Source organism: Cynocephalus volans, chromosome 13 (assembly GCF_027409185.1).
Source record: "Cynocephalus volans isolate mCynVol1 chromosome 13, mCynVol1.pri, whole genome shotgun sequence".
Taxonomy (NCBI): Eukaryota; Metazoa; Chordata; class Mammalia; order Dermoptera; family Cynocephalidae; genus Cynocephalus; species Cynocephalus volans.
Genome location: NC_084472.1, coordinates 30,038,064 through 30,064,423, shown reverse-complemented (window position 1 = coordinate 30,064,423; position 26,360 = coordinate 30,038,064). Strand labels below are relative to the sequence as shown.

At 36.1% G+C, this 26,360-nt stretch overlaps 1 protein-coding gene across 7 annotated transcripts in view; it reads left to right on the top strand.

Annotated features, from left to right (window-relative positions):
* NOL4 (nucleolar protein 4) overlaps positions 1 to 26,360 on the top strand; it is a 347,913-nt gene that overhangs the window by 199,773 nt on the left and 121,780 nt on the right. For 5 of the 7 annotated variants that reach the window (XM_063077008.1, XM_063077007.1, XM_063077005.1 and 2 more), the window contains one exon: positions 7,080 to 7,363. In XM_063077008.1, the coding sequence (XP_062933078.1) occupies positions 7,080 to 7,363 (284 nt within the window). Of the gene's footprint in view, positions 1 to 4,004; positions 4,024 to 7,079; positions 7,364 to 26,360 lie in introns of those variants that run through there. The other 2 variants (XM_063077010.1, XM_063077009.1) reach the window with 1 other exon arrangement.

Sequence of the window (26,360 nt, the reverse complement as noted above, 5' to 3'; positions counted from 1 at the left end):
CCTTTTTTCATTGCTTTTATCTTTTCAGAATAAAGTACTTTCTGATTTGTTATTGACGAGGAAAAAATAAAACCTCTTGATTTGCTATTTGGCTATATGCCAATTTAGGCCACCTTCTTTTGGATTGCATTTATTTTAGCTTCAATTAGAATGTTTATTTTCAGAATGACTTACTCCAAATCTGTGACATTTGTTCTTGTAACTTAATTATCAGTATGGGATAATTAATGATAAATTCCGAGCCATTTCTTCTATAAATTGTGAAATCACTTCCTAATAGAATGACTTCATAATAATACTTTTATTTCTATTGTCCATTCAATGTGTTTTCTGGGGAATTTCTCTCCAGTGGTTAGCTGTCAGCTTTCTTTGAAAACACTGAACTGCTAAAATGAAATGAGTTAAATTCACTTTAAACGTAACATGAGATTTTATTGTTATATATGTATACTGCTTGTTGTGTGAGACAGAACATCAAAAAGCCCTCAGTATTTATTGTTTGGGTTTTATGTTGTAATAGTTAATCCAGCTACACCTATGCATTATGTTAGCTGTGACACTGTTTGCCTTATGTAGCTATGTGTCTATATCTACAGCTATAGCTATAGCTATATATATATATATATATATATATATATATATACACACACACATATATTTGTAATGTTAACTTTGTATAAAATATTAAGTTGGATTCCATAGAGGAGCACAAAAAACATAAGATGTAAAATACCTACCTTGTGGAAATTTATAGCCTAATTGTTAAATAAAACATATAAATTTTAAAAGTCATGAAATGAAAAGGTGGTGTGCGGTGAGAAAAATAATTAAACAAATCCCCACTGAAACCTACCAAATCAGTGTTGGAGTTAGGGATTTGAAGATCTGTGACAGTTATGATTATTATGGTACCGTTTAAGATAAGTGAAGCATGACATCTAGTTTAAGGACACTAATCCTGGTGTCCATGGATAGATCAGTGCCATGACTTGGGAAGAGAAAAATTATATATGCATATGTATATTAATATGCATATATATTTTTCACTTACCACTATCTGGAATTTATCATTTCCTTCCTTTATGACTATAGGCAATAAAACACAGTGGTAGTCACAATAAGTATAACTTTGTCAAAAAAGAAATCACAAATATTTTCAAATCACATTGTAAAAATATTAAAATATGTTTATTCATATCATTTTCTATAAAATAGCTAGTACTTTGAAACCCTAAATAAGCTAATGGGTAGGCATGTAAATAGTATTTTGTAAATTGTTTAGACAATTAAGAAGCCATTGACAAGATATTGCATTAATGGATGTGTTTAAAAAATAAGTTATCTTGAAATTGGGGTAAAGTTTTTTCATGAGTCAGTTGATAGTAGCTTAGAGGTAGGAAAGCAGATAAATAGACTTTTCTCGGACTACAGTCACATAATCAGTGGGTTTCTCCAAGTACCTGCCCTGGGAGAATAATTTTTAAAGGATTTTCAAAGGATACAGAAAAAAGAATATACAGTAAAATATCCACAACTCTCTAAAATATATGATTTCCTGTCTTAGTGAGTAGAACTTAGCTTCCTGTCCTCTTCCAGTTCTTTCCTGCCTTTGGTGCTTTTTCTAATATATTCTTCTGAACAGGAATAACCTCTGCCATGCCCATTACACATCTACGTATGTTTCACCCTCTTCAAATTCCACCTCTTATAAAAGGCCTTCCCTGATACCCTCTTCATTCCCAGTGATGTACAGGTGACTTTCTTTTCTCCAAAGAATCTTGTTTATTCATTTTGCCTTATGGGAAACCCTTATGATACAGATTTCCTTGCATTACTGCTTAAGAAAAACAAATTTCATACAGAGTCGTTTTGGACCCAAAGTGCCAAGAAGAGTATCTTGCACATAATAGGTGTTTTGTTAAATAGTTTAATGAAGATAATATAGAGTATACATAACCTTATTAATAGCTCAGAATTAGTTTTATTATTTAATTACTGAGCTGAACTTTTGTTATATACTTTAAAACATCCAGCTTATCTCTGTTTCTTTTCTATATTACCTCCTTAAATTAAATCCCATTCTTCTACTGGCAAAGAAGCTACTAAATAAGAGTAACAAAATCACTTTCTGGAATTACTTTAGTGGAAAACTGAAACCCTTGTTATTTTCTTGCCCTCAATAAACTGTTTTATCATTTTAAAATCAATACCCTTTACTCTTTTAGTAGTAGTCATACATATATATATATATACACACGCACACACACACACATATATACACACATATATTTATTTGCATCAGTAAAGTCCTTTGTATGAATGTTTGACTTCAAGATGTGCATCATTCTTTTGTACATGTTTAAGATAACATTACTAAATAGTGTGTGATACAAATTATATATTTTGCAAGTACAAAGGAAAATTGGAGACTGAATTTTTTATTTTTCTTTTCGCAGGTTTTTGTGTCATTGAGGCCTTGGAAGTGCAGGACTTTGGTAGTAAGGAACTGAAGTTTTTGCATATAAAACAGCAAAAGATAGAATAGAGAACAAGGCTGTCTAAGTGTTAAAAACTATTACAGAGAATAAATAAAATAGAACTCAAATAATGGAAAGGTTTCATCGTAAGGTTTTGAAGAAGGGAAATGAGAAAAAGGAGGAGGAATTTCTAGGTGGCAAATACAGACTGGCAAATGAGCCTTAAAGGCAGTAATGAGTCAGGGAGTCAGACTCCAGAGAAGAACTGGGCTGGACAGAGCTGCAAAGTGTCATTTGAGACTAGATTGCCTGCTTCGTGTTGTAGAGAAGAGGGTAGAGGAAGCAATGGTGTAAGATGTTAGTAGTGGATAAACTTCCATGTTTTTTATAGTGGACCCCATAGCTGGGAAAAGACAGAGCAGAAATCTGGAGGGATAAAGTGGAGTTGCATCTGAACTCTTTACTTTGCAAATAGATTTGGAAGAAATTTAAAACTTTTTCTACCATTTTAGATATTAAGGTAGTAATCTTTTGGAGCAAGGTTATTTACATCTATATTTTGGATTTAAAACTTAGATTTTGGTAAGATATGAAAAGGAAGTTTTCTAAGAAAGCATCAAAGACTAGAGATAGAGGATTGTGGTACATTTGGGAAAAACAATAAAAAAGGTTTTTGGACCCTCTGAGCATCTAACCTGGATTTTAGGACTAAACTCTCAAGTACTAATCATAAAATGAGGATGATTTATATATACATATTTTCTTATTCACTTTGCCTAAGGCACTTGGCCCAAAGGCCATAGTGAAGAGATACTGAAAGCAACTGTACAGAAAGTAGGTCAGGTGCTTTGGGAAATATCAAATACAGTGTGTGTGATTGTGTGTGTATATATATGTACTCACACACCTACACACAATCACACACAATACATACTATTATAGGTTACTTTTCTTTATGGCTAGAGAAGCCAAGCATTCTTGCAGGTGCTGATGAGACTACCTTTGTACAAAATTCTGGTGGGGATGTTAGAAATAACTTAAACATGGTATTTCTAGGGTCTCTACTAATTGATGCAGGGATGTGGCGTAGGGAAGGAGAAAGAAGAAAATGAACAGTCTATCCCTTATTGTGCTTTAAGACCTTCTGGACAAGAGTCTCAGCTGAGCTTACTTAGCACAAGTCTCCACAACACTAAATCCATCCCATTAAAACTAACCTCTGAATAAATTAAATCCAAACATTCAACTGCCCTCCTGATGTCACTATATTGTACACTGTCATCACATTCCACATTCTCCTCTGTTGCTAGGTGCCCTAGGCAGTTTTATTTTCCAAAGCTTCAGGTGCTGTGTTTTCCTTGGGACTTAAATACAGAGTCTTTGATTCAAATGCTATGGTACTCAGGCTGAAACCTTGAGAAACGAGCCATCACCCTGGGCCAGTTAATCTTAAGGCCATACCCACAGATATAAAACCTACACGCTCTTTGTAGCAGCCCGGTACCTACACGCCAGCAGCCACTCAGGATGGAGAAAACTATGTTGGGTAAGGAAGCAGATTACCCCTTTAAAGTGATGAACGGATGTGAATTGTTAAGATAAACAGGAGTCTAAGGTCTATGATTTTAAATTTTAAAAAAGTATCTTTAAGGAAGAGAGAGTAAAAACCATTAACGTGGTTACATGAAATTAGACGATATAGAATTGTCACTTTATCTTCGGTTTAATGTCTGCTTGCTGCTATATATTAAAATTTTCAAACAAGGACATCAAAAACTTTGTTTTAAATTTTGATTTATGAAACAGTGACATGAGACATTTCGTTTTTTACCATTTAAATTACGAAATATGTTAATGTATATATTTGATACAAATGAATAAATCATTTGTTCGTTCATTATAAAACATACAGATTTACTCAGGAATGAAATAAGTGAACCTGTTGAATTTAGTTACCTTGGTAACATCTGGAATGAACTACTCTATCTAAAAATACTTTCTCCTCTATTGTTTATATATATATTATACTGAAATTATAAACATATGACATTTATTAAAGATGCCTGATAAATGATGTTTATCTTACCTGAAAAATTGATAAATGATACACTATTGTTAGATATATACAATGATTTCAGATTAAAGAAACATATAGCATGTTTAAGTTTTAACTATAATTAGAAATTGGATTTGTTTTATGCTAATGTAGATTTGGTTTTAAAATGTAATATATTTAAGGTTATAAAACATATTGATAAAGATTTCTTACATGAAATGTTTAGTATGTTTTTTAAAAGAATTGAGTACCTGAATTTTAAATCATGTTTTTCTTCATGAGTTAAATTGGAGCTGAATATGTTCATTGTGCTATTCTTTGAACTTTCTTAGAAAAAATTATTTAAATAATCAGAAATGACCTTTCATACTTTAGCATAAGGATTTCAATTAGCATAAAGAACATGCACAATTTTCCAAATTATTTATATAAATCATTCTCCTAATTCAGTATTTCAAAAACTCTAGACATTTCACTGTTAAAAGAATATTTTTGATTTTTCAAATTAATAACTACAGAAACTGCTATGTCATATTATTTATGGCCAGTTTTCTAAATATTCCTGTGCATATTTTTTTCCACATGAACTCTTTTCTTGAATGGGTACATAAAAAGAGTGCTTTATTAGAATTTTACCATTTGAACATGTTCTAACATTGTCTTCACAAAATAGTTTTAGAAAATGGTTAAAAATATTATTTTATTGAAAATTGAACTTAATTTTTAATTTTGTTTTAATTTTTTACTGGAAACTTGGGCTGCAGCTTGGATCCTTGCTTATCATTACCAGTCTTCCCTGCTCTACTCTTAGTTTTTCCAGTTGTCCCCTCTCCTGCACTGCCACCACTGCACTTTGAGCTTTCAAAGATGCCAGCCTAAATGACTTCTAAATCTCTTAATTGATCTCTCCGACTTCCATTTTGTCCCCTTCATACCATTCTTCTCATCAGAGTCAGAGTAATCTCTTTAAAATATAATATTTTCCATGTTGCTTTCCACCATAAATTAAAACTGCTCCTATTTGCTCTGAGGGTAAAATCAAGCTCTTTGATATACAAAGTGCTGCCCTGGTATTCTCTTTCTGCTTTTTAGGTTTACCTTTCTTCATTCTCTTTTTGGCATTCGGAATTCTGATCTTCCTTCTCACCTGCCCTGCATATGTGACTGCACATGCTGATCCCTCTGTAAGGAATGTTCCTGCCCAACTTCTTCACCTGCTTAAAGCTCTCTAATCTTTTGAATTCCACTCCTATCACTTATCAGAAGCCTTCTGGATGTCCCCATCCCTTGTGCTGGATCACAACCTTTATGCTCTGCATTTTAATTGAATGTTTATTTTTCCATCCCTTTTAATTATCTTAAAACTTATTGCACTCATTGAAGGCGTAGTCACTGTAGGCTGTATTTTTAACTCTGTGTTGTTCACAAAGTCAGCACTTAATGAACATTTGTTGAATAAATGGATGAACAGGTTAGTTACAATACTCCTTCAGAACTTAAATATTTATTTCCATGAATGTGATTGATTAGAAGGTATTAAATGTTTTATGGCATCTCACAAAAAATGAAGCATTATTGATAATATTCAGAAATAAAACAGAAAAACACAAGTATTAAATATTACTCCTCTTGTTCTTTCATATTTATATGATTTCATTAATAGCCTTTAACTAAAGGAACTACTTAACAATTTATCATAATCCTTTAAAGTTAGTAGAAAAATCTTACTATATAAGTAAGGATGAAATTAATTAAGAACAATAGAATGCTATCATTTTACTTGAAACTTTGCTTGTCTGTGTGTTTTCTTTTTACAAAATTGGAGTCATATTAGCCACACTCCTTTTTAGCTAGCTTTTCCCATTTACTACCTAATGACTCGTCTTTCTCTATATCTTAAAATGGAATAATAAAGAACTGCAAAATATTCTAACGAGTACAACACTTATAAGCTAAACTTCCATTTTGGGTGATTTAGGTCATTTTAAAATTTTTGCTATAAAAACAACAGTGGTATGAAATGTCTTTTTACCTACACAGAGATGCACACAGTAATTCAACTCCTTAGGCTTAAAAGTCCCAGAAGTGTAATGGAGCAAAAAATACTCATGAAACTGTACCAATGTACATTCTCACTAGCGGGTTAGGTGATGCTTTTTATCAGAGGATTCTCACCAAATCTGGATACTTGCACTGGAAAAACAAAAACTATTTGCAAAGTAATTAAAAATTATCTTATTCTTTGTTTAAATTTACTTTTATTTTCACTTAATTTTATTCTGTGACATGTAATAATTGTGTGTATTATGGGGTACATGTATACACTGTGTGATCTTCTTAATTTCGCTTCTTGTGTCTAAATGTGTCTACCAGATTATAAATAACAATAGGTGCTTCAAAAGTTTATGGCTAAAGTTAATTACATATTAGATGTAAAATTGTTTGGCACAATGCCATACACGTTAGGAGCTCAATAAATGCTAGTTGAAGTAGAAACTAAAGAGCAGATTGATTAAAATCAAAATATAAATTTTTCTTTCCAACAGATGATTCTGCTGCAGAGAGCTTTAATGGCAATGAGACTCTGGGGCACAGTTCAATTGCTTCAGGGGGAACACACAGCAGGGAGATGGGAGACTCCAACAGTGAGGGCAAAACAGGGCTGGAGCAGGACGAGCAGCCACTGAACCTGAGTGACAGTCCCCTCTCTGCGCAGCTGACTTCAGAATACAGAATAGATGATCACAGCAGTAATGGAAAAAACAAATATAAGAATCTTCTAATTTCTGACCTCAAGATGGAACGAGAGGCAAGAGAAAATGGAAGCAAGGTAAGGTCATATTAAAATTTCCAGAGAATTTTAAAGTTTGTCATGAAGATCACAAAGAGAGACCTATCTATACAGGAGATGAACATTACTGTCAATAAAAATATTTTAAGCAGATCCCAATAATATGTTATCAAGAAACTTTCAACCATGCATATTGTGTATACATAAAATATAATTTCAGGAATAACAGTGAGCAAAATGTATTGTGTCTTAAAGCTATTGGTGTCTTTCGATACAGAGAATAACTTAATTTCATGTTTTGCATTTATATAATCTATTTATGGATCTGTCTCTGGGAATTTGTTGAGCTCAGATGAACAAGTTTCAGTCTCAGTACACAATTTTAGACCATAAAAACATCACTGATTTCTTCTAGGCTGAATAGGTGTATGTAGCAATAAAGTTTCAATTAAATCCTCCAGTTTGCTTTAGAGACCTGGGGACTTCAGTCAGTAACTTACTTCATTGAAGCCAGAGAACTGTTAAATGTCAGTGTCCTGGATAAAATTTGTGGATTAAGTTACTACGTACTTGGAGAATTAAGTTACATAAATTATACAATACAAAAGTCAAAACATGTTTCAGACATTTTATCTAAATTTTTAGATTCCTTATATTTGAATAAATTACAATCTCCCATTCCCAATCAGTTTAACCATTTAATATTAAATTTCACTAGTTTTGAATAACAGTTGCAGTTGATTTTGCTGTATAATTTTTGAAGACGTACTTTGGAAAACACGAGGATTCTTATGAAATATACATTTTGACTCTTCTTCCACCCCTACCTGTAAGTTAGAGCTGTAGAGCTGGTCTTTTCCCATAGATCCTAAAAGCAAAACGTCTTCATCTGGATTAATTTCTGAATTTGCTGAGGCACTATGCTTCCTAAATTGGCTCTATTTAAATCTTTTTGCTCGCCTGAGGGTGTGTTGTTTCATCCACTTTTAAGCAAGTCACTAGACATTAGCAGGCACTTAAGCACTTCTGCCTGAGGGAAGCTGTTACAACTTTTGCTGTGGTAAATGCACAGTATCCTCTTGAATGATTTAAAACCAACTCACACAAACACAAGTGATTTTATATTCACAAACATGATATAAACCACTGGGTTACATTTTACAGAACAAAATAACCCTTAGGTTTCCCTGCTCTCCACATAGCCTTATCTTTATAAAGCTTAAATAATCATGAAAGGTCCTTTTTATGCTATGTGTCTATTTTTTTTTTCCAAAATTATTCAATGATTTGCTCTTCTCTTTTGTATTCCCTTGCTTGATGTTACCCTAGGCACGATGCTCATTAAAACACATTCTTTGCACACATTAAATGGAATGAATTTACTTTTCTACCTCTATCAAAACGGAGTTATGAAAAGCACAGGTTGTTTGGGCTGCATATGAGGGTTAAGATGATAGATGAACCTAAGGCAGAAGAAGTTACCCCTGAGGCACTGAATGTTTAACAGTTTGGCAAAGGAAGAACAGTTCCCACAGTCAACAGAGGAGTAGCCAGAAAGGCAGAAGAAAAATCAGAAGGATATACTATATCCTCAGCAAAGACCACATTTCAAGAAGAAAGTGGTCAGCTCTACTGGACTCTAATACTAAGAAATAAAATAAGATGAAGATGAAAAATAATTGACTTTGTGACAGCAGTTTTGGTAGCAAATTGGGAGAGCAGAATCCACAGGGACTATTTTCTTTCATTCGTTCAAAAAGGGCATATTAATATCTGGCAGTTATGTGGGATAAATAGGTCTAGAATTCTAAAGAACAGCAGAACTATGCGTAATAATATTGTATTGTATATTGAAAATTTGCTGACAGTAGACTTTAGATGCTCTTATCTCACACAGACAAAAAGTTTTAAAAGAGATAACTATGTGGAAGGTGATGGATATGTTAAATTACCTGTCCTAATCATTTCACTACAGATGTGTATATCAAAACATGATGCTGTACATCTTAGACTTATAAAATAATAAAAAGAAATACCTGGCACTCTTGTAGCAATAAAGTAGATAACAGGGACAAACCACAGAAATAGTCTTTATTCACAAGGCCCTTGATATGTAGTTTTGAGAAAGAGGATACATAAGCAGAAAAAAGTCTCTCAGTGCAAATAGAAGTAAATATTTATCTTTGTGTTAAAACATTAAGAGTTCAAGTATATTGAAGTAATAGTCAAAACAGGCTTACTAGAGGAAGTGAATCTTGTGCTTTGAAGGAAATGTAAGATTACCATTTTTTTTCCTTTTTTTCTGAAGAGGGTCTCTTGCTAGACACTGTGAACAGCCTGGAACGTAGATAGGGAAGATGACTTAGATTCAGGCTAGGGAACCATTGTCCATTCTGAGATGGGTATGACTTCATAACTTGGCATTTGAGAAGAACCTAACATCATTATGCAAGATAAAATATTTGCCACCAATTCATTAATTCTCTAAATACTGAGAGATTCCTATATGCAAGGCACTATTATAGGAAGCAAAAATATGTAAATAAGCAAAGCATGGTCCCCACCCTTCAAAAGTTAATACTCTAGCAGAAAAGAGAGGCAAAGATGTGTAGAGGCTGAAATAGAGAAGCTGAATCATTTTAATTGTGAAGGAAACTGTGTCTGGAATTTTGCTTTAGGGATTGATTCTTCTTGCAATCTGAATCCATACATAGAGTACTCTAGGGTGCTGGCTTTGGATCAACACTTGTTTTACCCCAAGGCTAAATCAGGGGAACTTCATGCTAGAGTTATGTTCAATGAGTCTACCTTTTATAGTCTTCAGGAATGTTTCATCACTTCTTATGAAGTGTCACTGCTACCAATCTCTTTTGCCTTGGAGCTATATATAAAAGCTCAATTATATAGAATCTCTGAGAAGCTTAGATTCCTGTGAGTTTAATATTGACCTATTTTAAAGTTTTATTGTGAATAATATCAAACAAGAATGATTATAAAGCATTTAAAAAATTGAACAGTGAGTAAAAATGCATAAAAAGAATAGCTGAGTTGGGCTATGCCATTTACTGATTGCTTATTATTATGCAAATTTGCTCACTAGACTAGCAGGGAATCACATTAACCAATCTAAAGACTAAATATATTGCATTGAAAGAGTTTAGGTGATATTTATTTTCTACTTTCTGATGGCCACATTTTTAAAGGACAACTAATAACATTAGAGCTCAGAAGAGAGTAGAAATGATGATGAAGATGCTGGGAAATAAGACCCATGAGGAACTGTTAAGGAATTAGCTATATAGAAAAATAAAGGCCAAATAAGACACAAATCTAGATATATGTGTGTCTAAAATTATTAATCAATGAGGATAGAAGCAAAACTAGAATTCTAGTGGAGGAAAATACTTAACTTAAAAAGCACTGTAGCATTTATTTTTATTTTTATTCTACTTTCTTTTAGTATTTATGACCCACTTGCGTTTTGCTTAATATAGTGAAATATTCTGAAGCAATCTCCCAAAAGAATAATATTTTCAAATAATAACTGTGGTGACAGCATGATTACTGTTTGTAGGTTAATGTGAAACTATGGTTACAGCATATTTGGGTTTTAGCTCATTTTCCAACAGCCCTCAATCTTCACTTGATTTTATAGTACTTTTTGCTTTAATGGGGGTCATGTGACATTTTAAAAATTGATCCTTCCTTTAAATTTTTATTGAAATGGATATTCCCTTTCAAGTAAAGTTTGTAAAATGTTAATAATTATTATTAATAATTGTTATATAATTTCTTTTCAATATGATGAATGGAAGCAGTATGTATTTCAAAATATCTCTTTTAAAGGTTTAGGTGTAATGAGATTGCCTTTTAAAAACTAAGAGCAGTAGTTTGTCTTTTATAATAATATTATCTTGGTCTTTGTTACTTGGATAATTCAGCTCATAATTGTTTCAGTTTGAAGATTTTCAATATCTGGCTTTTTGGTGTCATGTAGAGATTTTGGTCCAAATCTTATTCAGATTAGAAGGTACAGTGGAAAATGTGTTTGATATGTACTGGGCACTGTCCTGGGTTCTAGAAGGACAGAGAGAAAAAAAAAGTCAGTCATTAAGAATTTACATTTTGGTCAGAAAGACAGACATAAATAAATAAGTGTATTACGATGTGAAAATTGATTTGTGTGTGAGAGTGTCTTCTAGACCTACTAACCATACCTTGGAAGGTTCCTGAGTTAATTCCGAATGGTTAAATAGGAGATGGCCACTTTGTGATGGGGAATAAGGAATTCCAAACAGAGGGAACTTGATGAACAGAGCATTAAGGTAAATATTAAAAATGTTGAGAATAGAAGTGGTGAGAGATAAGTCTGGAGGGGCTGGACAGGGTGCCAGATGAGGGAAGGTTTTGAATGCCCTTTTAAAGCTTGGATTTCACTCTGTAGTTGACAGGGAATCACGTGAGGATACAGAATAGGAAAGTAGCATGGTCAGATTGTGTTTGGGGGTAGACCATTCCAGTATTTTTGTTACAAGATGGCTTTAGGTGACATAAGAAGGGAGGATGCTAACAGAGAATGAGGGGTTGCTTTAGTGAGGTGGTAGTAGAGATAGAGAGGATAGCATAGATTTAACAAATATTAAGAAAGTTAAATGGAGAGAACTGGGTATTTGATTAGATAGGTGGTTGTATTTAATCTGTTTCTGTTGCTTATAACAAAATACCTGAAATTGGGTGATTTATAAAGAAAATGAAATTTATTGCTTACAGTTTCAGAGGCTCAGAAGTCCCAAATCCAGGGAACACATCTGGTAAGGATCTTTATGGTGACTTCAGTAATGCAGGGTATCACATTGTGGAATGGCAGAGCACAGAGAGAGAGCAGAGAGAGCTAACCTCCTCCTGCATTCTACTTCGTAAGCCCTCCAGACCACACCCCTGACCACCATTATTTGTCCAGTCACCACCGGCGAACCCGAACAGCCCTTGCTTCACTATCAGTCTCTCCCTTGGAGTTCCTTCTGGTGGGCGAGCGAATTGCCGGGATTCCTCTTTCCCTCCGGTCCCCATTGGAAGGAGACAGGGGAAGAGAGCCATGAAGAGAGGTGAGCACAGCCTCTGGCCCCAACCAGCCCGTTAAAGGACACTCAGAGGCGGCGGGAATTCTGTCGAGCAGTTCCGTTTATTATCACACAAGCACTTGCTTTTAAAGGCAAATGGGGAAGGGAGGTTTTTACATCCTCCAATCAGCTTAAAGGTTATGAGAGCATGTATCCTGTCTCAATGCCTAGCTATTGCAATCACGCAGTGTTCATGAGCACAGAAGCGGGATTTGGCCAATAAGGGCTAAGGCAAGGTTCCCGCAGACACTCCCACCCTACTTCCTCCCTGTGCTGTCTTAGGCTGCCACGTTAATATGCCCTTGTGGGCCCATAATGGTGCGGCTTGTAATGTCACTTAAGGTGGCGTTAGTTTTTGAGGCCCGACAATTATTAATCCATTCACTACTAGACAGTCCTACAATCCAATCAACTCTTCAAGACCCCACCTTTTGATCACCATAATAGGATTTCTCACCCTCTTGGCAGTCACAGTGGGGGCTAAGTTTCTAATACATAAAGCTTAGGGGATGCAATTCAAGCTTTAGTGAGTTTTGGGGGGACATAATTCAATCCACTGCAGTGGTAGAGGATGTGAAAGAAGCTAACAGCCACAGAATAAAAGATACATTAGTTCTGATACTGGGATACTATATCAACTCCGTAACAATAATGAGCGTTTGTGTAATTCTTTCATATTCCTAACTCACACCAGCTCAATGTAGTAAGAAAATCAGGTATAATTATCAGCTTCATTTAAACAAAAGGAAATAAAATCTAGTGGAGTGTAAGTGATTCAACTAACATTATTTATACAATTAGTTAAGTGATAAAGGCTGGTATTGACCCAGATCTCCTGACGCTGCCGGAGTACTAATGTACTTTTCACTGCATGCACACTGGCTCATGCTGTGTGAGACTTGTCATCTCTATGGAGCACATGGTGACGATGATGGGCACACTATTCAGAGAGGCATAGCATCTAACACAATTAATGGATAGAGTCCTTGATAAAAGTCAAATACTTTTGGTGGCGTTTCTTATACAAATATTTGTTCTGCTTTTTATGTATGAATTATTTTACAATATTAAAATAATATACCAGATGTCTCAATTGGAGAAGGAAGTACGTTTGCAGAATATCCATTCATTGCTTTAGCTCATAATGTAAACAGATAAGTAATTGAGTTAGACTGTGTCTATAAAAAGCCCCCCTGTAGTAAATTTCAAACTTACATTTTATTAAATACCAGTTTTAAATAGCATCTTGTGTATATAAACAACCTCTATATAAATAGTGTATTCTATACTTACAAATTGTATGGACTTCAGTTTTGCTTGTTACTGGATACATTTTTCCTTGTCCTTAGTAGATATTTTTAAAATATAAAGATATACAAGAAGGATATAATATCATGCAATTGCTTTTATAGCATCACTTGCAATCTAAATTTAAATGTGTACAAGGCTTTTGTGAAAAAAAAATCCAACTTACTTTGGGATTGTAAAATTAACTATATTATAGAAAAATATAATTTAAAAAATCAGGAACCACTTCATTCTACAGGTGGAGAAACTGAGACCCACCCAAATGGCCTAACACCCAAATCAGCGTCCTCGTGAATCATACTTTCAGGGATCATTTCTATACTTCGTAACTCGTGAATCATTATACTGCCATGCTTACCATTACGAGTGCTGATATTCTCTGTATGTTCCTACCAGAAGAGGAAGGAAGACTAATTATTTATGAGTGCCCTCTATGCCTGGTCCAGTCCACGTTAGTTCATTTCACATTTGTTATCTCAGAAAAATGGAGATGAGGGGCTTCTACAATTGATACCCTGAGACATGCAAAGTGAAGTTGATTTCAATTCTGTTCATGCAGAAACAAAAGTATTTTGTGTTCCTTTATAAACATGTAAGAGTTCAGTTGGGTCAGTACAAAGGCTCAACTGCCCCTCCAGCCATTGATGCCATGTATTCGTAAGTGATTTGGTTACGTTTATAGATTGTATTTTTTACCAAACTACAAAACAAAGAAAACTAACCAAATGTTATCGTTTTCTTTATTTGATGGTTCATCAATAGCTCAAAAAGAAATAGTTCTATTTTGTATGTTTTTGTGTTCAATTTTTTGTTTGTTTATGGGTTTTTTGTTTTGTTGTGTGTGTGTGTGTATGCTTGTCTTTTTTCATTTGTGTTCTATTATTAGGAATAAGGTCAAATAGTCAAAAATATTATACCAGTCTTTAGGTGTCTTGAGAATGGAAGAGGGGTTCTAAGAGAAGGAACTCTAGTTTGAATAGTTCAAGTGATTTGTACATGTCTCAAAATAGCTGATATTAATAGGACTCCTTGCAACAGCTGTTACTGACCCAAATTTGGGGAAAACAGAAAAAAAGAAAAATTACTACCAGAGTCATAGAGCTGTATGTTCTTATTAGTCTCAATATAATAGTTTATATTTTTTATTAATATTAAATATTAGATGGATCTTAAATTATGTACCTAAAAGTAATTACCTGTAGTCTTGTTATTGGTGTGCTTTTTTATACTTTTGAAATGGACATCTTGGGGTTATCCGGGGTCAAGATGATAACTTAGATGACTGGTTTGAAAAAAAAAAAAAAAAGAGCTAAGTCATAAACTTGGTCCCAAATTATAATAATGAAAAATAACATTTATTGAATTCTTACTATGTGCCAGGCAGGCACTATTCTAAGAAATAATTCATGTAATCCTCAAAATCCAATGGAATTATGCTCCGTTACTTTTCCCATTTTTAGAGATGGGAAAACCAAGTTTCAAAGAAGTCACAAATATGGTATGCTAAGAATTGTTGGAATTTGGATTTAAGCCACAAATAATTTGGCCCACATTTTAACCACTACAGTGTAATTCAAGAGATCATGGTATAGGGCCTGAAAATGAACAGCAGCAAATTTGACTTTATGCTGAGACCCCCAGTTCCTAGTTTATGGCTCCTAGTTATTCCCTGTTTAGGAAGCCACACTTAGCAGTTCTGTGACCTTGAGCCAGTCTTTTATTTTTTGAGCCTGGATACTTCATCAGTAAAATACGAATATTAAATAAAATTGTGTGCAGTTGTCATGTAAGTGCACAATAAATGGAGTTGCTGTTGTGGTTGTTATTGCAAAAAGAATATTCCATCTATAAATATTTATTTGAAAAGTTTATACTCATTTTATGGTTGTGTTGTTGTTGTTGCTGTTTTTTCTCAGAAGGTGATATTTGACCTGAGATCTCACCACTGGGAAAAGCTTGGGAAGACAGTTTCAATCAGATGGGACAGCATATGCAAAAGTCCAGGGGCAGAATTGAACTTAGAGATTTTGTGGCACTGAAAGACCAGTATGGCTGGGCCATATAAATGAGGGAGTGAGGAAGAGATGAAATGGAGAGGTAATGGGATCAGATCCTACCAGGCCTTGTAGGTCATGATAGGGGAAGTAAATTTTACTCTCAAAAGACATCAGCAGCTTTGCAGACTGAATTAATGAGGTTGTTCCTAACAAGGAAGGAGTGACATGATGATTAATTACTATTCAGCCACCTATAATTAATGCACAATGGAAACTGGTGTACAATGAATTAAACTACCACATAAAGCTGCCACCCAAATTGAGCTGAGAACCTTGATTACTGATTGAGGAGGCTAGTACTGAAGCTTCACCATTGTGATTTCCATAGTGTCTCCCTCCAACAACACGTTACGCAAATAGTGGGATAGTTGAACTGAGGAAATTGACTGCCTATTGTAGCAGGTGATCCTGATACTTGCACTTGGGGTGGGGCTCCTGTAGCCAGAACGTGGCTCTGACTGGGGTCTAGGCCCCAGTGTCTGGTCCAGTACCTGGCCCTGGGAAGGTTCTCAATGACCGTGCAAAGAAGTGCAGAGGACTGGGAGGGGAGATGGCTAGAACGGAAGGAGAGCTGAGAGGGAGACAGGAATGTTGCTAAGAAGAAAGACACGAATCTGTTCTCTAAGGGCATCCCTGTCATCCCAGGCTCCACATGACCTTTATCCCCCATCAGAACCACTGCAACCAGGGAGGAGCCTATTGCGACAGTCCAGGCACCAGGTGTTCCCTCCAATGCACTTTTCATGCAGCAGCCAGGGTGATCTTTTATCAAGACAAGTCAAACCATGTCACTCCCCTGCTTAAAACACTCCTGTAGTACTCACTTTTTAATAGTTTACAAATTACTTACTAAGATTGGCAACCTAAGAAGCATAATGGTTTATTTAAGCTAGTAAATACCACTTTCCTTTTCTTTTTGTCTTTGTCCCTTCTTCCTTCTTTATTTCATTTAGTTGCACTTATTGTCCAAGATTCTGGAATATATAATACATTCCCAGAAGCATTTATAGGCATTTATTCTAGGACCTGTTTTCTGTGAGTAAGACAAACTCATGAAATAGATCCTAGGATACCTTGAAATCTCTGCCTGTTAAAATCTTCCCGGACCCTGTTGGAATCTATACAATTAAAATGTCATTTCTTTCATGGCACTTATCCTGATCACCCCAGCCAGGAAAACAAATGAACAAAACCAAAAAACCTCCTTTTTTTCTGAATTTCTAGAGAGAAAGATCCATGAGGAATAAGAACAAGGTGGTAGGGTGGTGGTTGAATGGTCACACACTAGAATGATTTACAAGCGTGAGGCTTGTTCTCTGTCAAATGTTTGTTAAACAGAATGCAGTGACATGGGAATATGTTTCATTAATCTTTTATTCCATCCACTTTCTCATACCAGTAATTTCTTCATGTTGCTGCCCGGCTTCCCTAAACTCCCCACTATGAAACTGACTTTAGCCTTCATCTAGAATACAAGCCTGTTCTATTCCAAGGAATATATACACAATTTTACTTCTCTAGCCCAGAGATTCTCCTTTAAATATTTTACCATAAACAGGGACTCAAATGGAATGAAATTCCAATGTGGTGATTGGGGAGTATAGCATCGTAGCAGGCTGGAGAGAGTTTATTAGGGAGTTTATTAGGTCTTGTATTGTGATTCTCAAACCACATGTGAAAACTTTATATCAAGAAAATCATTTTTTATTGATTTCATTGTGGTTTTTAAGACAAATTTTTAGAAACCAAAATTAACCTGTGATGTTATTTCTTTATTTTCATTAACTATTAAAATAGTTAGCATGGCATTAGCCTTCTGTATTAGAGTTCTTCAGAGAAACAGAGTCAATAGGATGTATATAGATATATAGAAGAGTTACATTATGAGTGATTGGCTCACATAACTGTGAAGGCTGAGAAGTCCCATGGTCTGCTGTGTGCAAGCTGAAGGCCCAGGAAAGCCCATGGTGTAGTTCCAGTTCAAGCACAAAGCCCTGAGAAACAGGAGAATCAGTGGTATAAATTTCAATCTGATATGAAGGCCCCCAAACAAGGAGAGCCAATGTCTGAGAACAGGAGAAGATGGATGTCCCAGCTCAAGAGAGTGAATTTGCCTTTTCTCTGCCTTTTCTATTAAGGCCCTCAACAGATTGGATGATGTACACCCACACTGGTGATGGCAGCCTTCTTTCACTCAGTCTGTTTATTCAAATTCCAATCTCTTCCAGAAACACCTCATAGACACACCCAGAAATAGTGTTTTGTCAGCTATCTGGGCATCCCTTAGATAACTCAAAGTGACACATAATATGAACCATCATTAGTTCACCCCTTGTCAACTTGGCACCCATGCATATCTTCTTAAACCATGCTTAATCTCCAAATAAAGACAATAACAAGGTCACAATCTGCCTAACGTAATACAATTATCCTATGTACAACAGAAAACAAAATAATCCCTTACCCATAAAAGGAAGTAAAGTCCTGGAGTAATGTTTACTGTACTTCTGATATCCAGTAACTTAAATACTATGATATAAAATTAATAATACTTAAACATTGATTTGAAGTCAATATATTTTGTGTTATGTGATAGGAAATAAGAGAAGAAAACAAAAATATTTGCTTAATATATTAATATATACATGCAAACATATTCATAACAAAAGAAGGTGGAGAAAGAGGGGCAAGGTGGCCAACTAGACAGAGACATCACTTGTCTCTTCCACAAGATGTAGAGTGCATTGAATATGCAACTATACTCGGACAAGACAAACAAAAGGAGGGAGCTAGAAAGCATTGAGGGAGCAGTGAAGATGCTGGTGACTGCTGAAACTCAGGAGAGCCACAAAGAGACTGGAAAAAATCTTGGCCATCACCATCCCACCCCCAACCCTGAGTTGTGGGGTTTGAAGAGGAGAGTTTTTGCCTGAAGAAAGGTGAGAGGATCAATGGCCCAACCCACAGGGGAGTCTGCTCTGCTCATGTGGCTGTGCACTCAGGATCAAGAACTGCTGTGGGCACATGTGGTTGGTGTCAGTGTGGGGAGGGACTCAGGTGGAGCTGCCTGAACCCCTGGGTTCCAGACTGATGCTGTGAGCTTGGGACCAAGATCAACTCTTGGCTTTGGCCCTGTGCCCTGGGAACAGATGGTCCAGGGCAATGAGGGTGCCATCCTCAGGAATGGAGAGAATTGAGGGGGTCAGTACGTGCACACTCCAGATCTAGAAAAGAGCTTGTTTAGGTCTGAAGCCTGTGGCCAGTGACCCTGCCTATGTTTACATGACACCTGTACCATATTTATAGCCATGATGATGGGGAAGAGAACCCACACACCTCTCTCAGGGTCCATGCACCTGGTGTTGAGAACTCCTGGTGTGTTACACATGACTGAATTGACCTGGGGAGGGTCACATGCTAAACTGCCCCCAGGCCCTGTGCCCCAGGCTTCTGCAGCAGTCACAGATTTTAGATTAACCACATCACATGAGACATTTCTCTCTAGCTCCTGCAGTGGTTTAACTCCCCTGTGACCACATCATTGCACCGATTTGCCCACACCTATGTCCACATGGAATCCTGTGCCTTGGGAGCAGGCAGTCCAGAGCAGTGAGGGTGCCACCCTCAGGAGAGAGGGAGTCAGCACACATACTTTACAGTCAGAAAACTGCCTAATCAGGGCATCTAGCCACTGCTTGTAACCCCACCTTCTTTGATGAGGTTCCCATGCAATTTATGCAGCCATGAAGTGGTAGTGGAACACTCGCATGCCTCTCTCAGGAACAGACACATGCTTGCAGCATCAGTGAACCTGCCCAGGGCTGCCCTCCCTAGAAGGGGGGCTTCAGAGGGATCTGGTATCTCTCTTGAGGGCACAGAAACCCACCCACAGGCCCAATCACCTCATTTGGGACAGCCCAACCCAGCTGAGGAGATCCAGTGTTCCAGTAATGCTCTTAGGGTCACAGGAGCCTGTCCAGAGCTGAAGGAGCCTCAGCCAGAGTGGCCACTCCTGCTGAACAACTATAGATGGCCCCAGCATCCCTCTTGGGGGCAAAGTTTCCCATCAAAACCTGCTTATACCTTGCCCAGAATACCCTACTCTGACAGTGGTGCTGCAGACCATCCCACGGTCCCTCTTGAGAGTACAGGACTCACCCTACCACCAACAAATCCAGTGACCTCACTCAGTGTTTCTCAGTTCAATGAAGCTACAGGGTAAGCCAATACCTCCTCTTGAGGTACAGGGCTCTGCCCAGAGCCCCAATGACATTACTAAGTTATACACTCTATCTGAGGGGCTGCTGAGCACTTCAGTATCCCTATCAAAGTCTAAGGTCCTAGTCCCTACCCCAGAGAACTCTGGACAGGGTTGTCCATTTAAACTGAAAAGTTTCAGATCACCCCAGAGCACCTATCAGGGTCATAGGACACTAGCTGGGGTGCCAGCAAGGCTGTTTATGGTAACCCACATCAACCAAGGAGCAGCAGGGCATCCAGGCACTTCTCCCAAAATCCCAATCTCACCCAGAATCTTGATGACCCAACCCAGTGTGACTTACTTTAGCAAGGAACTACTCTGTATCCTAGTGACTAGGCCATGGAGGCACTCACAGACATCTCTGATATTGACTATGGTTGAAGTAGCTACACAGAAACTGCACTACTACATGTACCCAGAACCAAAACACTTGTAACCAATGGTTAATATATAGTATTCAAACCCACTACTGAGTATAGGAAGAAGCAACTACAACTGCTCAGATGCCCAGACATCAACATAGAGATACTAGAAAGAAAAAGAAAAAGAAAAAGAACATATGATACCCCTCCCAAAGGAACACAATAATTCTCCAGTACCAGACCCCAAACAACAGGAAACATATAAAATGACTGAAAAGGAATTTCAAGCAACAATCTTAAGGAAACTCAACAAGATACTAGAAACCTCAGATAGATGACAAAACAAGATGATAAAAACAATCCATGATCTGAAGGAGGAACTTTATAAGGAGATGAATACCTTAAAAAAGAACATAGCAGAACTCATGGAACTGAATAAAATAAAAAATACAACTGACAGCTTAAGCAACAGGCTAAAGCAGAAGAGAGAATTTCTGACCTCGAAGAGAAGCTTTTTGAAATAACCAAGCAGAAAAAACCAAAACATAAAAAGAAGAAAGAATTAAAAAATATGAAGAACTTCAAGAGCTGTCAGACAACCTTAACTGTTCGTATGTCTGAATTATGGGTGTTCCAGAAGAGGAATGGAAAAGAAAAGGCATTGAAAACCTACTCAATGAAATAACAGCAGAAAACTTCCCAAGTACTGTAAGAGATGTGGACTTCCGGATCTAAGAAGCTCAAAGATCCCCAGATACAATCCAAACAGGTCTGCCCTGAGACATATTGTTGTCAAACTGTCAAAAGTCAAAGACAAAGACAGAATCCTAAAAATGGCAAGAGAAAAGCATGAAGTCACCTATAAGGGAGTCTCCATAAGACTAACAGCAGACTTCTCAGAAGAAACCCTGCAGGCCAGAAGAGAATGGGGTGATACATTTAAAGTACTAAAAGAAAAAATTGCCAACCAAGAGTACTATCCTCAGCAAGGCTATCCTTAAGAAGTGATTTACCAGACAAACAACAACAACAACAACAACAACAAACTGTGTAAGTTCACCACCACATGACTAGCCCTGCAAAAAATCCTCAGCAGAGTCCTGCATCTGGAACCCAAAAAAAGATAATCACCACCATGAATACACAAGAAAGAAAAAACCCACTGGTAGAGCAAATATGCAACAAGAAAAAGAAACTATATCTTACCACTTCAAAAAAACAACAAACAATAAAGACAAAAAAAAAAAGGGAAAGGAAGGAACAAATGATATTTCAAACCACCATGCAAAGACCAATAAAATGCCAGGAGAAAGATTATGACTGTCAATAGCAACCCTAAATATAAATGGAAAATATTCTCCATTTAAAAGACATAGACAGGCTGAATGGATTAAAAAACTAGACCCAGCTATATAATGCTTACAAGAAACTCACCTCACCTGTAAAGACTCACACAGACTAATAGTGAAGGGACAAAAAAAGATATACCATGCAAATAAAAACCAAAAATGAACAGGAGTAGCTATTGTAATATCAAATAACATAGACTTTTACCCAAAACTATAAAAAGAGACAGCACGAGTTATTATATAAAGATAAAGAGATCTATCCAGCAAGAAGATATAACAATCATAAATATATATGCACCCAGCACTGGAACACCCAGATATATAAAGCAAACAGTTTTAGACTTCAAGAGTGAGGTAGATGCTGATACAACAATGGCTGGGGACCTCAACACCTCTCTCTCAGCATTGGACAGATAATCTAGGCAACAAATCAACAGAGAAGAGCAGGATTTAATCTATATTTTAGGACAATTGGACTTGGCAGACGTCTACAGAACATTTCATCCAACAGCTACACAATATACATTCTTCTCATTAGTATATGGAACATTCTTCAAGATAGACCCCATATTAGGTCACAAATCAAATCTCAAGATTTTAAAAATTGAAATCATTTCAAATATTTTTTTAGACCACAATGGATTAAAATTAGAAATCAATAGCAAGCAAAACTTTGGGAACAATGTATATATATGGAAATTAAACAACATGCTCCTGAATGACTTATGGGTCATTGGTCACAGAAGAAATTAAACAGAAATCAAAAAATTTCTTGAAACTAATGAAAATAAAGACACATCATACTAAAATCTATGGGATACTATAAAAGCAAAACTGAGAAGGAAGTTTATTGTAGTAAATGCATAAAAAAGAATAGAAAGACATCAAGTAAACAACCTCAAAATCCACTTAAAAGAACTAGAAAAACAGGAACAATCCAACCCCAAAGTCAGTAGATGGAAAGAAATAATCTTAGAGCAGACCTAAATGAAACAGAGATCAAAAAAAGATACAAAAGATCACCAAAGTAAGGGCCGGCCCATGGCTCACTTGGGAGAGTGTGGTGCTGATAACACGAAGGCCACAGGTTTGGATTCTGTATAGGGATGGCCAGTTGGCTCACTGGCTGAGCGTGGTGTTGACAACACAGCCAAGGGTTGAGATCCCCTTACCGGTCATCTTAAAAAAAAAAAAACAGATCACCAAGTTTGTTTCTTGAGAAAATAAACAAAATAGATAAACCATCAGCTAGACTAACTGAAGAAAGAAGACCCAAATAATAAAGTCAGAAATGAAATAGGAGACATTGCAACTGATATCATGGAAATACAAAGAATCATAAGAGACTATTAAGAACAACTATACTTCAACATATTTGGGAACCTGGAGGAAATGGGTAAATTTTTGGACACATACAAACTACCAGGACTGAACCAAGAAGAAAGAGAAAACCTGAACAGGCCAATAACAAGTAATAAGATTAAAGCAGAAATCAACAGTCTCTCAACAAAGAAACCCCAGGATAGGATGGCTTTACTGCTGAATTCTACCAAATCTTTAAAGAAAATTAATACCAATACTTTTCAAACTATTCCAAAAATTTGAAACAGAAGCCATTCTCCCAGACTCACTCCATGAGTCCAACATCACCCTGATACCAAAATCAAACAAAGATACAACAAAAAAAGAAAACTACATGCCAATATAGTTGATGAACATAGGTGCAGAAATCCTCCACAAAATATTAGCAAATAGAATACAGTAGCTCATCAGAAAGATTATACATCATGATCAAGTGAGATTCATCCCAGGGATGCAAGGATATTTCAAAGTATGCAAATCAATATATGTGATACACCACATCAGCAAAATGAAAGACAAAAAACATATGGTCATCTCAATAGATGCAGAAAAAGCATTTGACAAAATTCAACATCCCTTCAGGATAAAGAAAATTAAATTAGGCATAGAAGGAAAGTATCTCAATGCAATAAAAGCCTTGTATGACAAACATACTGCCAATATTATCCTGAATAGAGAAAAAGTGAAAACTTTCTTCTGAGAACAGGAATAGGCAAGGATGCCTACTCTCGCTGTTCCTATATAATATAATTTTGGAAGTACTTGCTAGAGCAATCAGACAAGAAAAACAAAGGGCATCCAAATTGGAGAAGACAAAGTCAAATTGTTACTGCTTTCAGATGACATGATCCTCTATATAGAAAACCCTAAAGACTCTACCAAAAACTCTTAGAGCTGGTAAATGCATTCATTAAAGTTGTAGGATACAAAAATCAATATGCAAAATCAGTAACATTTTATACTCCAACAACAAATTAGTAGAAAAAGAAATCCAGAAAGCAAGCCCATTTACAATAGCTACCAAAAAAATAAAATACCTGGGAATCAATTTGATCAAGGAGGTGAAATATTTCTACAATGAAAACTACATATCATTGCTGAGAGAAATTGAAGAACACACAAAAAGATGGAATGACATTCTATGTTCATGAATTGGAAGAATTAACATTGTGAAAATGTCCATAGTACCCAAAGTGATCTACAGATGCAATGTGATCCTCATCAGAATACCAAAGTCTTCCTTCTTAGAAACAGAAAAAACAATCTTATCATTCATATGGAACAACAAATGACCCCAAATAGCCACTGTGAGCAAAAAATAAAATAAAATAAAATAAAATAAAGCTGGAGGCATAACACTACTTAACTTCAAATTATACTTTAAAGCTATAGTAACCATAACAGCATGGTATTGGCATAAAAACAGACACATGGATCAATGGAACAGAATACAGAACCCAATGGATGTACTTAAAGCCAACTGATCTCCAACAAAGGTAACAAGAACATACATTGGAGGAAGACTGCCTCTTCAATAAATGGTGCTAGGAAAATTGGATATCCATACATAGAAGAATGAAACTATACCCATACTTCTCACCATATACCAAAATCAACTCCAAATGGATTAAAGACTTAAATACAAGTCCTGAAACCATAAAATTACTAAAAAAATTCATAGGGGGAACAACTTCAGGATGTAGGACTGGGCAAAGAGTTTATGAATATGACCCCAAAAGCATAGACAACAAAAGAAAAAAGTTAACAAATGGGATTATATCAAACTAAAAAGCTTCTGTACAGCAAAGGAAACAATCAACAGAGTGTAAAGACAACCTACAGAATGGGAGAAAATACTTGCAATCTATACATCTTACAATGGATTAATACCCAGAATATACAAGGAACTCAAACAACTTCACAGTAAATAATAATAATCATCATCATCATCATCATCATCATCATCATCATCCAGTTAAAAATGGGCAATAGACCTGAATAGACATTTCTCAAAGGAAGACATACAAATGGCCAACAGGTACCTGAAAAAATACTCAACATCACTAATCATCAGGGAAATGTAAATAAAACCACACTGAGATATCATCTCTTCCCAGTTAGACTGGCTATTATCAAAAAGACAGAGAATAACAAATGCTGGTGAGGATGCAGAGAAGGGGAAACCCTTCTACACTGTTGGTGGCCTGTAAATTAGTACAACCATTATGAAGAACATTATGAAGGATTCCAAGAAAAGTACAGATAGAACTACCATATGATCCAGCAATCCCACTGCTGGATATATATACAAAGGAATGGAAATCATCATGTCAAAGGTATACCTGCACTCCTATGTTCATCGCAGCTTTATTTGCAATAGCCAAGCTATGGAACAAACCTAAATGTCCATTAATGGATGACTGGATAAGGAAAATATGATATATATACTCAGTGAAATACTACTCATCCATAAAAGAAGAGTGAAATTCTGCCATTCGTGGCAACATGGATGAGCTTGGAATGAAGTATGTTAAGTGAAATAAGCCAGGCACAGAAAGAGAAATACCAAAAATCCTCATTCATAAGTGGGAGTTAATAAAGATCAAAAGAAGTGGGGAGAGAGAGAGAAACAGACAAACAAACAACAATCGCAATAATACATTGAACTTTCAGAAGGAAGAACAAGGCTGTGGTTACCACAGGTGGAAAAGGGGCAAGGGAGGGGAGTTAGGGAGAAACTGGTTAATGGACACAAAGAATGATTATGTTTTGTAATGATGAATATGCTGATTATTCTGATTTGATCATCACATATTGTACGCAGGTATTAATAGTGAACTCTACCCCAGAAATATGTATAATCAATTTTGTTTTAATAAAAAGAAGAAAAATACAAAATAAGGTGGAAATACTCATGACAATTACTGCCCTTATTCGTGTAAGTGATAACATTGTGATATCTTGTGATATCTGGTACTTATAACTACCTTCTTCTAATACCTATTATGTATTCCCTTTGACTTCAGCAAGCGTCTCAGCTGGGCACGGTTCTTTACCTGGCAGAGTGACCTAAGCCTTCATTCCTGAGGAGTTTGGGCCATTAGTAGTCTTTCCTGGATAGGGTTGCTGTAGTTTTCCATTGACCTTAATCACAGGATGTTGTAATACCAAGTGATGCCCTAAGAGATCCCTTGAATTTCAGACATATGCTTTCTTA